The sequence below is a fragment of the Suncus etruscus genome, chromosome 5, assembly GCF_024139225.1.
Source record: "Suncus etruscus isolate mSunEtr1 chromosome 5, mSunEtr1.pri.cur, whole genome shotgun sequence".
Classification (NCBI taxonomy): domain Eukaryota; kingdom Metazoa; phylum Chordata; class Mammalia; order Eulipotyphla; family Soricidae; genus Suncus; species Suncus etruscus.
The window spans coordinates 83895706-83911180 of NC_064852.1; the positions used below are offsets into that span (position 1 = coordinate 83895706).

At 36.8% G+C, this 15475-nt stretch overlaps 1 protein-coding gene and 1 long non-coding RNA gene across 3 annotated transcripts in view; both read right to left on the reverse strand.

Moving 5' to 3' along the window:
* The window catches only part of ITPRID2 (ITPR interacting domain containing 2), a 42442-nt gene extending 32541 nt beyond the window's left edge, over positions 1–9901 (reverse strand). For both annotated transcript variants that reach the window (XM_049773558.1, XM_049773559.1), the window contains exons 1-7: positions 9617–9901; positions 9227–9272; positions 5556–5605; positions 4710–4766; positions 2693–2732; positions 2510–2608; positions 756–964 (exon numbers count right to left, since the gene is read on the reverse strand). In XM_049773558.1, coding sequence (XP_049629515.1) covers positions 756–964; positions 2510–2608; positions 2693–2732; positions 4710–4766; positions 5556–5605; positions 9227–9272; positions 9617–9863 — 748 coding nt within the window. In that variant the 5' untranslated portion in view covers positions 9864–9901. The remainder of the gene's footprint in view (positions 1–755; positions 965–2509; positions 2609–2692; positions 2733–4709; positions 4767–5555; positions 5606–9226; positions 9273–9616) is intronic.
* Positions 9902–10535: 634 nt separating this feature from the next.
* Positions 10536–15475, reverse strand: part of LOC126009197 (uncharacterized) — a 57480-nt gene continuing 52540 nt past the window's right edge. Inside the window, exon 3 of the long non-coding RNA XR_007495891.1 lies at positions 10536–10563. This is a non-coding gene — a long non-coding RNA (uncharacterized LOC126009197). The remainder of the gene's footprint in view (positions 10564–15475) is intronic.

Below are 15475 nucleotides of genomic sequence, written 5' to 3' on the forward strand. Positions count from 1 at the left end.
GGACAGTGGTTCAAATCCTGGCATCCCATATGGTCCCCTGAGCCTGCCAGGGGCAATTTCTGAGCACAGAGCCAGAGTAACCCCTGAGCACCACTGGGTGTGACCCAAATAAAACAGAAAAATCAGAAGGGACAAACTACAACGATGACACTGAACTCAAACTATAAAATTAAATTATTTTCAGGCCTTAGACTTCAAAGACTTCCAAATACTCCTACGTACATATTATTCAAATAAAGTATACATAAGTAGATATATTGTACCAAATTGAGAGGGATCTAGGGTTTATATATGTTTAATATATATATATATACATATATACATACATATATAAATTTCTATATGTAAATCGATTAAAACTAATGATACCACTTTTAAAACTTCTGCTCAACAGTGAAATATAACTAAAGATATAAAAAGAGGTATAGTTATTCATGCTATTTTAGATTTATAGAAAAGCACTAAAATTGACTGATTTTATTTAATCCTAACAAGATTATTCCTATTCCTTTTAAGCAATTTAGAAAAGCATAAGTTTCTATAAGTATATGATGGTAACACATAAAGCCATGAACTGGAGAGGAAAGAAAGTGTATGCAAGTTAACTTCTATCAAGTAAACAACTCAGAATAAGTAAATGTTTTGGTATTAGCCTCAGTAGTTAAATTTCCAACACCAATTCTAGAAATTAAAATAAGACCATGTTCATATAGTTATAATTTTTAAAATCATGTGCTGATATTTTAGAACCTTACTTGTTAAAGCATAATTTGGATTCTCTACTTCCATTCGTTGCATTTGAGCACTTAAAAATACTTTAATATCTATCCCTCTGGCAAATGAGGATGAATTAAAAAATCTGGAAGGAATTTTAGAAGCAATATCTGGCTCATCTCGTCCAAATCCAAGATTATAAAGAATTTCTTCAGGATCTTCCTCATAAAGTTCCAATAATTCTGAAACACTACAAAAAAAATACATCAAGATATAAAATAAGTTCATCATGCATGATATCAATATAAATTCATGTTCTTTTTTTCCTATGATAACCATGATTTATTTAAGATGCTACAAAAAGTGATAAACAATCCTTAAAAGAAATATCCAGACTCTCAAACTGTGTATATTGGAGTTAATCCCTAACTACATACTCAATAAAAGTTCTAATTTCTCACCTTATTTTTTTTTATCATTTTTAAAAGATTCTCAAGAAGCACCTTAATAAACAAACATATTTGAAAAAAAATAGGAAGCTGACAGAAATTTGTTACTCAGGTATATTCTGTGATCTTGAACTTTTCTTTTGGCTACCCTGATAATAACCTAATCTGTCAAGTGAGGAGTTTATTTCTTTCTAACTCCCTAAACTCTTCTAATCAAGAGGGAGGAGTAAGGTGAAGAAGGTCAAAGAAAGGCAAAAGCTGGTCTTAATCCTACAGAGAATTAAACATACATTAGTTTGTCTTTCTCATATAAGTGATAATCCTTGCTTCCTAAAATGAATTGAGGAAAATAAGAATGTTAAAGATAAAATTTGAATAGAGATAAATGTCTACTTAAAAGAATGTGATCAGATCCCATATTAATTTGGATCACAGTTTTAGTCTGCTTCACAGTTAGAAGACTTTGCTTATTTAATTTATATTTTACAGATCTTGGCTTAATACAGGGGTCTCAAACTCATGGCTCGCAGGCCGTTTGCGGTCCTCCGTACAACATTTTGTGGCCCATGGCACATCGCAGTTTTTGCAATTATTCGCTTACCGAATAATCGCAATAAAAATCACATTAGTAAGAAAAAAATCGCATTAAACATCCGCATTATGCGATTTTATTTTTTACTAATTCGATTTTTTATTGCGAATATTCGGTAAGTGAAATCACTTATGTGGCCCTGCCTCACCCTGACTTTGCCTCCTGCGGCCCCCAGGTAAATTGAGTTTGAGACCCCTGGCTTAATAGGTTAAAATGAATCTGAATGAAGTACTCAGTTTATTGATTTTATTGCTTTAAGTGCTAAAATATCAAGCCTTAAACTAGAAATGTTTATTCTTATTTTTATGTCACAGTAAAAGAATGGAGAATTTGGGGGCTGAAGCAGTGGTACAGGGCATAAGGCATCTGCCTTGTGCAGGCTAGCCTAGGACAGACCACGGTTCGTTCAATCCTCCGGCATCTCCCAAGCCAGGGGCAATTTCTGAGTGTATAGCCAGGAGTAACCCCTAAGCATCACTGGGTATGGCCCAAAATAAAAAAAAAAGAATGGAGAATTTTGAAAGCAGAACTTACTGTTCTATAGAGTCACCCTTTTCAAGTTGCTGATTGTGCTCAAAATACTCATTGAGTCCAGCAACATTACAAAATATTTGTTAATTTCAACCTTCTTTTTTTAAAAAGTTCATAAAATGTTTGACTTATACTTGCTGCTAAATCCATGATTGCAAATGTGACCTGAATTGATCACCCAAAGCACAAGGTAAACTACACCACAAATTTCAAGATCTGTTACCTTGAGACTGTACCACTACTTTTCCCAGATCCAGTGGAATTCATACTTCTCCCTTTCTGATGAAACTGTAGTCTTCTTTCTTTGGCCAAGATATTACTGCTGTACACAAAATATGAATTATATTAAAATCTTGTCATGTATGTTCATTTTTAAAAAATAATGAGAGCAAGCATAGCTACATACCAGTTCTCAATTCGAGCATCAGATTCATGGAGTTGATTGGCTACAAGAAGAATAAATGCACATCACAACCGTTACTAAGACGATAACTACTATGATATAATTATCAAGTAGCAAATTAGTCATAGTATTCTATAGATAATTGCTTAATTCGCTAAACGCTAATCTTGGTTCATTAAATTTGCATAGTTAAAATTAATATACTACATACAATTGATAAGAACAAAATCAATGGGCTTTGTAGTATTTTTCTTTCTTTGAAAGATAATACTAGTTACTTTACCTGAATAAAATAAAAAGACATAACTACTCAATAAAATGTCTTTGTATCTTAAAAATATGCAGAGGAAATTGCATATAATAATATACATTATTATTAAATTTAAAACTGCTATAAAATATTTCAAAAGTGAATCAATTTGGAATTACTCAAGAGTAAGTATGTTTTGGCATCAATTTCTAACTTTTTAAAACTGAACAGATACAATATTTTCTTATATGCATATTTTGAAAATTTCTACTCACTACAAGTTCTCTCTTTAAAATTGCCTCCCAGTTTTATTCTAGGCTGATTACATTCTAAACTGATACAGCTAATGTTATTAATGCACATTTTTTACTACAATTAATCTTCATAGACAAATAAATTACATTTATTCTAGCCCACCCAACTGTTTTACTTATAATTTGATATATAGAACTCTATACAATCTTACTCAGGAAAATAAAATGGAAAGAATTCTTTCAGTGGAAAGAATTTAACAACTTTGCTCTTTACCGTATTCTTTTAGGTTCTGAACCATAAACTTGTTTGATATGAATATACATTAATTATGTTAAAATCAATAAATAAATACTGAGCAGTTAAAACAGACCATAACATAATGATGGATGCATGACTCAAAATCCACAGAAAGCACAAGTTCTAGAACAAAATACAGCTCCACTATGAACTTTGGGTGCTTATGATGCCTTAATGTAGGCTTATCAGTTTTAATTTATGCTCCATTCCAATAATTTGATAATAGAGGGCTGTGATATAGTGGAAGACTATGGGAAATCTCTATCTCTATCCTCCCATTTTTCTTTAATCTATATGTGCTATTAAAAAGTCTAAAACAATTCAGTACTATAAATCTACTAGGCAAACACAAAAAATACTATTCACAGCAATTGAGGTACATTTAAATTACCTGACATTCTGAACTCTGCAAACTTTAGTTTTGAAAAGTACATGAATAGAAATAATAAAAACTATGAAAGTCATACTAATTTTAGCATGTTCAATGTTACTAGGTTCTAAGTAATTTTGTCATACAAAAAAACAAAACCAACAAAACATAAAACAACTAAACAGCAATGATAGTGTAAAAATTCACCAACAATTTTAAAAGGCTTAATATTTAAAATACTAATTAGATAACAGATCTTATTTTTACATTGTTAAAGCTTTATTATGAGTCACTACCAAAGGTTATATAAGCCATGAAAATTTAAATAGCTTAAAACATTCTTAAAATGCTAATGCAATGCATTAATCATTAGATTAAGGCATCAGCATGACTGCTAATTAACTTCCTATAAATTTATCTTAGTCTTCTGGAAATCTAATGAAAGAAGAAAAAAAGACAGAAAACACGTGAATAAAAAGAGAAAGATAAGTTGCAGCTGTGATTCTGACATAAAGCTACCTCACACTAAAAATAAGCTTCAATTTAGTTTTCTCATGTATAAATATTTAAACTTCCTTCCTTCTGCAGGACAATTCTTCCCTCAATTTTATCATCATCGTTTGCCCTCAAACATATCCCTTAAGCATTTAAGTCTAGGAAAGACATGAGCATTTCACAATGGTTTCTGAGAGCAATTCCTACAAATAATCTACAAGTTATATAACTCAATTATCAACCTATAAAAGGTTCTATATAATATGTTGAGACATTCTCAAGACCTTTAAATTTAGCTATGAGACTTTTTTGATCCTATATAAAAATGCCTTTCATTAAAACAAAGCATATACCTTCAGCTCCCAATGACAGATCATCTTCAAAACTTCCTCCATTTCTCACAAGCACACCTGAAAGAAACATTAAAGATTGATCCTGTAAATGTTCTGTTCTTACTGGTTCCCATATAAAATCATAGTTCTAGTTAAAACAACAACCTGACCATACAAAATATTAATATTTTATTCAGCTATTATTTTGTTTATTTAATGTAAGCAAGTATAAGTTCTTACTTGACATAAAAAATACATGATTTGCAACAAACTAAAACTGTTAGAAACAAATCTACAGGCTATTTCATACTTATGCTTTTGAAAATATTCTTTTATAAGCCAAATCCTAACTAAAAAGATTTATGAAAAACAAGATCCTGGAGCAGTATTAATTGCTCTTACCCCTTCCTATTAAGTCGGGAGAACAAACGAGATTTTCCAGATACTGCAAATGTTTTTTATATGCATTGCCACTACCTGCACATTCTTGTTGTACTTTGAACTTTAGAATTCTGTCTTGCACAAGTGGCAAAATTTCAGGTGTGGCAATTTTCATTGAATGTTAAGTAGAAAACTGCTACAAGAAAGTTAACCTAGTTTGCTCAATATATATGTTTCTATGTTTACATATGATATCTCTATAGTCAATCACTCTAATAACCAGTTGGATGACAAATACATAAATTTCACATTGAAGAAAGGTTTGCTAATTTACTCAAACTTATCCATTTATGAGTTTCTCCCTCTTACCTTCTATCTCTGAATACATTTTATAAAGGTGAGCATCACTTTATAATTGATAGACATATGTTTTTTTTTAAAAGAGCCTTCATAAAGAAGAGATTTAGAAAGTCGAGTTTCTCTTACCCTTGAGAGTACTACCACTCTGCTCATCCAGCGAGGCTCCCAAAGGGGTACTGAAACCACATAAACATACAGACTTTAGTCTCGAAAAGCTGTCTGGAGCATTGTCACGCAGAGCCTTCCATTTAAAGAGTTACAGAAGAGCAAGCTTCTAATCATAGTTTAACTCTTCTCCCAAAACACACAAGGAATGCAAGTGGATTACATAAGCAATATCCGACTAACTAAGCAAATACCTATTGTCAAGCCAGTTCCCCAGGAATGATTTAATCACAATTCTGCTCTCCAGCAAAGAGGACCAAGAATGGCAATATTGTAAATCACACACACACACACACACACACACACACACACACACACACACACACACACACACACACGTTTATCTTAGTTATATTAAAAAGTCATTGTCTAAGGAAATAAGGCTAAAAATTAAACCTGATTTCTAAAACTTACCACTAGTATTTTAAGGTACCACTCAGTTTCCCCTAATCCCAATTAAAGCACTTTTTTATATGTAAAATAAAATTTGAGATTTACTTCATGCTTGTAAACTGAAAATTGATGTACAAATCTGATAAATTTTACCGTAAAATCAGCTTGAGAACTAATACTAAGAATTAACTCTTGCTAAAACTCTTCCTTTAAGCTCATCAGAGATATTTTTAAATATAAAATGTTTTCCATTTCCTTCTCCTAAGTGACCTACAATGTTTTATTTTAAAAATTCTATTTTGTACCATAAATCCTGTCAGTAGAAACTTAAATCTGTTAAAAATTCACATCAATCTCAGGTCAATCATAAAAAATATTAGTTTCAAATAACTGCTGAACTAAATATTAAAATTGTCTTCAAGTAAAATAGAAGCAAATGGAAATTCTTTAAAAATTTGCATTTTAGAAATGTAGAATAATCAAAAGTACCATAGCAAAAAAGTAAGCTAAATTTCTATATAAAACTTCAATAAAACTGTAATGCCTTGATATTTTTTTTCATCCCTGGTGGTTACCCTTTTTGGATAAAACATTATATTATTACTTCTTCATTCTAACAAAAAACAGTAAAAACCACAGAATGTAACTGTCTATCACAAAGTTTCTCATATCATAACTGCTCTTTTACAAATTCTATCAAACTATCTCTTCTTGAGATGCTAATTCATATTTGTTTCCAATTAGCAAAAAAATAAAAAGACATCATTAAAACTAAAATTCCTTCTGAGGAAAGACAACATGGATATTATTTTTTAATTAAAAGCTATAAGAAAAGAACATTTCAAAACTTGAGGTAAAATATGTTGTGTTCAGATTATTTGCACAAAATAAAGGAAAATAATAGATACCCAAAATTTGAAAAGTAATCTAAACTGCAGAAAATACAGATATGTCAATCATGGCAGCCAAGTATGTGATAAGAGCATCAACATTAAAGACTATTTGTTCTAGCTTTCCCTGGTACTAATGAATAGCTCTTTTGTACAGAATAAGTCCAAGTATAGGGAACAGGGAGGAAACGTATGAAGGAAGCTGTACAGAGGACAGACTATGCCTGCATAAACCAAGATTAGCCACTATATATCAGGAATTTTCATAGATGATGTGCCCTGATGAATGCTAACAAGTCTCTTGAATTTGTCTTTAAAGATGCACTTATCATTTCATTGATATTTTCTTTTACATAATATTCATTCTTATACATCATAAAATAAACATGTGATTCTCCATTTTTTAAAACATTTTTGAATTCTCCAAAACATGCATGTGGATTTAGACAATAATATACTACAAATCTGTCTTGAATGGTAAAACTTTTTGAAGATGCTTAAGCCAATCAATATTCTACTTAGTAGAGCCAAGCACCAGGAAGACAAACTTTTAAAAGACCTAGGTTGGACAGGAGAGATGGATCTTTGGATTGAGCACAGTTTTGCCAGCAGAAGACCTAAATTTGATCTTTAGCTCCAACTCAGTGGGCCAGCTACATACCAAGCAGGCCTCCCCCACACTTCACATCCAAGCACAGGGCAAGGAGTAGCCCTCAGCACTACTGGGTGTGGCCCTCCAAATAAATAAAAAACCTGGGTAAAAGTAACAAAGTCTTCTTCTGACATTTTTTTAAAGGAAAGATAAAAGATAACTGATCATACGAGCTCTCTAAAAGGTCCTAGATATTCTTACTTGAAATTTTTATTAACAAGGGAGAACACAGAAGGTAGGGCACTTGCCCTGCATGAGGCCAACCCAGGCTTGATACCTGGCACCCAATAAGGTCCCTTATGTCCACCAGGAGTGATCCCTGTTCTAAGTACTGTCTAGCACCGCCTACCCCCCCCAAAAAAATAAAAAACAAAATAAAATGTCTATTAATCTTTACAACCATTTTAGTATGTAACAATTAAATAAAGAAAAAGTACACCATAGTGATTTCTTAAACTCAGTTCTTGAAGGAAGCCACCTAAGAACTAAGATCATAAAGGTCTCTAATCAGAAAATCAGAACTTGTTTGTATTAGCTAAATGGTTAATCTGCAGTTCAAAGACTTCAAGTGGTCTATTTGTTTCTGTGCCTTTTTGACTTCTTTTTTTGAGACAATTTCTACGTATTTTGTCAAGTCTCCAAAGGCTCTCTTATGCTCTTATGCTCCTCACCACCCCCCAAGAAGGTTAAAGAGCTTGTAGTGAAGAGTGTTGAGTAAAGTTCATAAAAACAGGCCATAAACAGTAGTACTCAATATCGCCTTTTTAAGGAAGACTATATAAATTGGCATATATTGAGAATCACATACGCCTGCTCCCCACAAAAAAGGAATTCTGAACTCTGACAGTAAACAAGAGATTATGAAAAGCCTAAAATGAAAAGGAAAAATATACGTGCAGAAAAACCATCACAAAAGTTAAAATGCAACATTCCTCATAGATTTTACAAGTAGCAAATAAGTTAAAAAAAAATAGAAACAAGCACCTCTTACTGTAAAAAACGATCTATGTGCAATATGATTCACTGCCTCTGTACTTTATCAAACATTTTTGTGCCAGTTGCCAAAAAGAAAAAAAAAAAAAAAGAGGTAATCAGATTTAGGCTGACTGAATACCTCCAAAGTTCTATTCCGAAAGTCGTTAAATTCCAGTGCCACTTGACGAATAAAAGTCAGGAGACCAAGTTAGCTAGTTTTAGCAGTTCTCCAATGAAAAGGGCACAGGCATGAAGAAACTAAAGATCCGTTAGTAAAAGTAAGTCAAAAACTCTTGCAACGAAAGGGGAAACGAGCAGATACCAGACGCACAGCTGTCGAGAAAGCAAAGCAAAACCGAGCACTCGATTTGGGTCAAGAGGGAAAAATCCTTTCGATTAAAACAAAAAAGGTAAGCAAAGAAAGTACCACCAGGGCATGCTTTTTGTGGGCTTCAGACTCGGACCCTTGGATGCCAGCATCCTTGACCAGGATCTTAAGTGCTAACAACTGCCAAGTCCACAAGACCACCAAGAAACCATGATCGCTGTCCTTGCAACTTGCACAGCTAGCTGCTGCCAGAAGCAGCCATCCCCGGGGGGCCACTGGCTGGGCTTGGGGCTTCCAAAGGCAAAGGCCCCGGGGGAGCCACAAGGCCAGGACGGCGGCCAGGGTCACACTCTGCTCCCTGGGGGCCCCGAGCGAGCGAGCGAGGACGACTCACCGACAGTCCTTGAGCCATGTCGCGATCTTCTCATTGGGCACGTTTCCTGCCAAGGCAAAAGGCAAGGGGACAGACAGACAGACAGACAGACAGACAGACAGACAGACAGACAGACAGACAGACAGGACAGGTCGTTAGCCACCGGCCAGTCGCCCTCGCCCGGTCGGGTCGGTGTGGCAACCTCGGGCGAAAGCGGCAAGCCCGACTGGGGGCGGGGGGGGGGGGAACCCCGAGGCAGCCGGTGCAGCAGGTCCCAGCGTCCCTCGGGCCGCGCGCCCAGATGGCACCCGAGCGCGCGATTTAAAGGTCGGTCTCAAGCGCCCGGGACCCCAGTCCGCCCGCCCGCCCGCCCGCCCGCCCGGGGCCCCGCGGGCTGCCCGTCAGACGGACCTCGCTCGGCGGCGGCCGGCGGCGGCAGCTTGGCGTCGGGGAGGCCCTCGGGGGCGCGGCGGGGGTCGAGGTCGTCGTCGTCGTCCTCGTCCTCGTCCTGCGTGGTGGCCTCGGTGGACAGGTCCTCGGCCTCCGACGCCTGCCAGGACCCGCGGCTCTGGGCCCAGGCCTTCCTCCGGCGGCTGGCCGCCACTTGCCACTCGAGTTCCTCCTCCGCCTCCGCCGAGCTCGTCAGGGGCCGCTCCATGGCCAGCCCGGTGGCGCCGCGGGCCCAGCCGCAGCAGCCTGCACGGGAGCCGGCGGCGCGGCGGCGCGGGGACCCCCGAGCCCAGCTGTCAGCGCCCGGCCGGGCAGGGGGCCCCGGGGGAGGAGGAGGAGGAGGAGGAGGAGGAGAGGGAGGAGGGGGCGGGAGGAGGGAGGGGGAGGGAGGGGCGGCCGGCCGAGCCTCACATGGAGCCGGCCCGGGCGCGCGTGGCGGCGGCGCGGGAGCGCGAGTGGCCCGAGCTCGAGCCGCGGGGAGACGGACGCCCCCCGACCCCGCTCCGCGTCCCGCCTCCCGCCTCCCGCCTCCTCACGACGCGCCCGGGCCCGGCCCGCCGCCCTGAAACTGCGCGCGGCTTCCCGGGCGGCGACACGCCCACTTCCGGCCAGGGCGCGGGGGGGCGGGGCAAGGGGCAAGGGGCGTGGCCACGGGCCCGGGACGCTTGGAGGGGCGGGGCTAGTCCGCCTTCCTTCCCCGGGCCTCTGGGATTGGATGGGGATGGGTTTGTTTGCTTGCTTGTTTGTTTGTTTCAATTTGCTTTCTGCCTTCCCTCCCGCCTCCCCGTTTCTCCCGCACCCCAGTGGACAGGCCGAAACTCACTCATCATTGGGTGCGCTCCCGGCGTCCAACCCACTGGCAGCTTTGGCCCCGACTTCCCGAAACTTTCTTTCTTGGCGCTGTCTTCCTGCATGGAGGGTATTTAGTTATAATCAAAGGATCGTGGAGAAAGATGCAGAGAGAGAGAGAAAAAGAGAAATGCAAGATTTAGATTTCTTTTTTTCTTGTCCACAAGCAATCGATCCGAATTGCAGATCCAGCGTTCGTGTAGTGAGTGGCATGGAATGTTTGAGAAGTTACTGTTTTTGTGATGGTGTTTTCTAAAGATAGATTCTGGAGAGAGGGCTGCAAATTTGGGGGAGGGGGGTTCATCTGGAACTTCCAAGCTGCATTTGGGGCATGGGCAAAGGATAATCTGAGAAATAGCTGGGAAAAGATAGAAATATTTGCTTGGGTCTAAGTGTTGCAAAATGCTACTAAAACAGGATCAAGGTTCACAATTATTTTAAAATTCTTGTTAGATTTTCAAATCTCATCCACAGAAAGAGAATCAAATCCTATTCTGACACATTTACCAATAGCCTGAAAGTCATATCTTAATCCTGACTTTTCTAGTTGTTGACATAATATGACTCTGAGTCATATATGCCTTGAATCTACTAGCTTAAAAACTGGAGCAATTAGACTAATCTGTTAGCTTCACCCTTCATTCTAAATCTTAAAGAACGCCTATCCTTCTGAAGCCTATAGCAAAATATAGGTGTTTAATGGTCCTAAGAAATAGGCCAATGTCTAATTAGCAATTGGAAAAATGAACTAGGTGGATTGATCAAAAGTATGGAGAATGAATCTTCACAGTTTATTCTGGGCCCTGCTATATCCCTTCCTAAAGATCTGTTCTTCCCAGATTCAATTCTGTCATCTCTAAGTGCTAGTGCTGACTCCACATGCCTTGGCCCTCAGTCTTTCTTTCCAATTCTTTTGTGATCTTCATGAAAGAAGCCCAACCAGTATTTTTCCTGGAGTACACCTTTCCATTATCTTTTCTGGTTTTATCTTCCCCGTAATTTCTTGATATAACTCAACATTTAAGTAATCATGTATTTGAACACAGTTCAGTAAATAACATGACTGGCCTTTTTTTGGGTATATTTATCTACCCAGCCAGACTGTAAATTTTGGGTTGCAAAGAATATTTCTAAAGGTGCAGAAATAGCACGGGGAATAAGGTGCTTGCCTTGTGCCCAGCTAACCAGTTAATCTTTGTGTCGCTCTTTTTGTTTCTTTGTGTGGGGGCCACACTCAGTGTTGCTCCTGATAGGCTTAAGGGACTAGATGGTATTCACACAGATCCACAGAAATTAGGTTGGCCATGTCTAAAGCAAGTGCCCTACCCACTGTACTATCTTAAATTTGAGACTTAAGAGCCTGCCATAGAATCTGATGGCCCCAAGAATCACAATGGGTGGCCCTTGAGCACACCAGGTGTGCATCACCAATAACATTAAAGCAATATGTCTTGATAATATTTTTCTACAGACACAACTTTTTAGAACAGAGGGAATCCTAGAAGGAACAAGGAGTTTTCTTGAAGCAAATTTTCTATTCTTTTGTTGTTCAGAGTGCTAAGTAAAAATATTTGCTCCGAGTCACTTTAAGGCCTTTATATTTTATTTAATTTGCTGTTTAAATACACTTTAAGACAGCAAAGGATTTTTCAAAAGGCAATACTTGAACCATGTTTTATATTTAAGAGCTTAAAATTATGAAACTATTAGAATCAAAAATATAAAAATGCCAAACTACAAGAAAATAATGGAGACAAGGGAAGTATCAGCAGTAACTTTAGAACAGAGTATGGCAATAGTTAAATCTCGAAGAGCAGGGTCATATGAGTTCTTTTTTATTATAATTTTATGTGCAATATGAAGAGTCCAGAAACTAGAGAAGGAAATCCTTGAAACAATGGGCCATTGCCTTGAAAATTATAAGTATTTAAATTGTATTTCCAACAAAAATTTTTCTAAAATGTGCATGCTGTTTCACTTAATCTTATAATGACTACCATACCTTAATAAGAGGACAACTTGTTTGGTTCTTCAAGATATTTTCCCCAAACAAGTTCTTTGTAATAAACCAATTGCAAATTCATTTGAACAATACTTTCTGAGTCACTGATACAAGGTACAAAATGAAACAAATTTAGATAGATTTAGATACTCTGTAATATACTATATATTATATTAATATATATTATATAATATATTACTCTGTAATATAAAGAGTAGTTTGGTGTTAGGCTGAAGTTTGAATTCTTTACCTTCATCTTTTTAATTTTTATGTTGCATGAACAAGACAGTTAATTTTTCTTACCTTTACCGTCTTCATTTATGAAATATTTACCCTCTGGAAGTGATGTGAGAATTGAATGGCAGCAGGTGCTTGTAATGGTGTAATAGTGTAATAGGTGCTTGTAATAGCTGAAATTATTATATATTATAGAAGATAAAAATAATTAATTTTTGTGGGAAATTATTCTTATGCTAGCAAAGTATTTTCTACATGCTAAACTGTAGTTTAATGACAAAAATTCAAATTAGGCTTGAGAAATTAACTGAACTGAGCTACTTAAAAGGAAGGCTAATATCAAAAGTGAAACACTCTAAATTATTTTAGTTTTATTTTTTATTTGCTTTGACAGACTTCAACACATGCCTCAAAATTGCAAAACTGGGTTTACTATTGAGCAAGCTAAGGTATTTTGGTTTCAATTATGGCAGTATTTCTTTTGTAATATTTATATAATCAAAAATTTTATGCATCAAAAATGACAATAATAGTTGAAAATGATCATTCTGGACAAGAACTTGGTGTTGAAAGGAGGTAAAGTGATATGCATAACACCCTTTTAGTAACAGTCGTGCAAACCACAGGGTTTAAAAGGCAAAAAAGGGGAAGAGAGAGAAGAAATAGTGTATGCCATATAGCAGGCTGGGGATAGATAGGTTGGAGGGAAACTGGGGACATTGTGGCACTGGTGAACATTGTATGACTGAAACACAGCCATCAACAACTTTATAACTGTATATTTCACAGTGATTAAATTAATTTTATAATAAATAATAAAAACATTCACAAAGCTCTTGATTGTAACACATAAAAACTATAATTCAAAAGCTTACAAAATGGTAGAAATTCAGTTTTAAATTTGACCCATTATTAAAAAAGGGGAGATGTGAGTTAAGATAAAACATATAATAACAGTTTAATTTCAGATTGAATAAAGCAGAGCTATATTTCAGTAGAATTCTATATTCCAGCAGAATTACTAGAGAAGAATTCTATATAAAACAGATTATGTGTCATATATCTTGCTCTCTCCCCATCACAAAGACTATTATATGCCTAAGTTCTCCAGATTTATTTAAAAAATATACATATGTCTATATAAACCATTGAACTTTATTTAACACAGTATTCTAAAGTTAATGAATCTTTTGGGCCTTATCAATAAATTTATTTATAAATTTATCTTAAGATTTGTAAATTATCGATTTATATACATTCTAGATTTTTGCATGTTGAAGACTTGCCATTTTATCATTTATTTAATTATGCTTAAATTACAGTTTGTCACAAGATACTCAATATCCCCTCTCCATGGCAAAACCTTGTAAACTGTTTTTTTTCCAGTGCCACATTTCTCTGGTGTTTCTGAGCAACAGGTAAGAATGGCTCATCTATTCCTCAAGGGACCAGATGGGGTGCCGAGGATCAAATCTGGGTCAGCTATGTACAAGGCAAACACCCTACCCACTGAACTCTTGCTATGGCCCTATAATTCTTTCAACCGGGCAGTAGTCACATATGGGAATGTCAGTATGTGTTTGATCTGAGAAGCCTTAATATTCAAGTTTGCATTCTTTTTATTTATTTTCAGTAGAACTCTACCATATTGCTTTGAAAGATATCTGACATTTTGAATTTTATAAGCTTTTAAAGAAACATATCTATTATAGCAAATGCTCCCTCTGTGCCATTTGCTATCCAACTTTTTTCTACTATCAATGCTCAAAAGGAGGATATCATTGCCTTTCCCAATTTTTGAAAATAATTTTATTGAGACCAATGTGAATCAGAAGTCTTTCACAGTTGTATTTCAGTCACAGTCACAGTGAATTAGGGCCATTCCCACCACCAATGTTCTCCCTCCACAATAGTTCCCAGCATGCATCCAATACTTCCACCCTTTGTCCCTGTGGACTGCTAGTATAACCTGTCCATTTTGTGTATAGATTGTTATAGTTTAGGTCTCTTCACTCTATTGTCGTTGACATTTGCTTTGTTATTATTATGTGACTTATTTATTGATCAATAAATCATTCATTCCATCAGGTTTCACTTCTAGTTTTTAGGTATATAATTTTTCATTTTAAGATGTTTAGAATTTTAAAACCATACATCATTTCACTATTCACATACCTGGAATAGGTAATTACTTATAAATAACCCCTTCCACATTAAATAAGGGTTAGGGAAAAGATTGGTAAATAGATAACCCTTGTATTTGATACTTATGTTTCCTTAAAAAAATATTTAAAAGCTCATAAACACACACACACACACACACACACACACACAGAGTCTTCTTTTTAAAAGTAATTCTAGTGTGTGTGCCTGAGCCTGAATAAATACAAACTACACTGGCCTCTCCCACTACACTTCCCTTCTCTAATCTCCCTTCTGCAGCTCCTTCATGCCCATCTCAGAACAAACACAATCTGCATTCATAGCAGGCCCTTAACAAGTTGAATGGAGTTATTTTGGGTGAGTCATTGAAAACGCAGCACAAAACCTTTTCTCACTCACTAGAAATGCCTTTTTAAAATAAAGCCATAAGGAGCAAAATTTGGCAAGTTTGAGAGTAGACAAAATGGGGAGAACACCAGGTTTCTGCCAGACTCAATATTCTAATGAACCAATTTTGGCTAATTCTTTACATTAAATCACAAACTTCCCTTACAATCACTAGTCAAGTT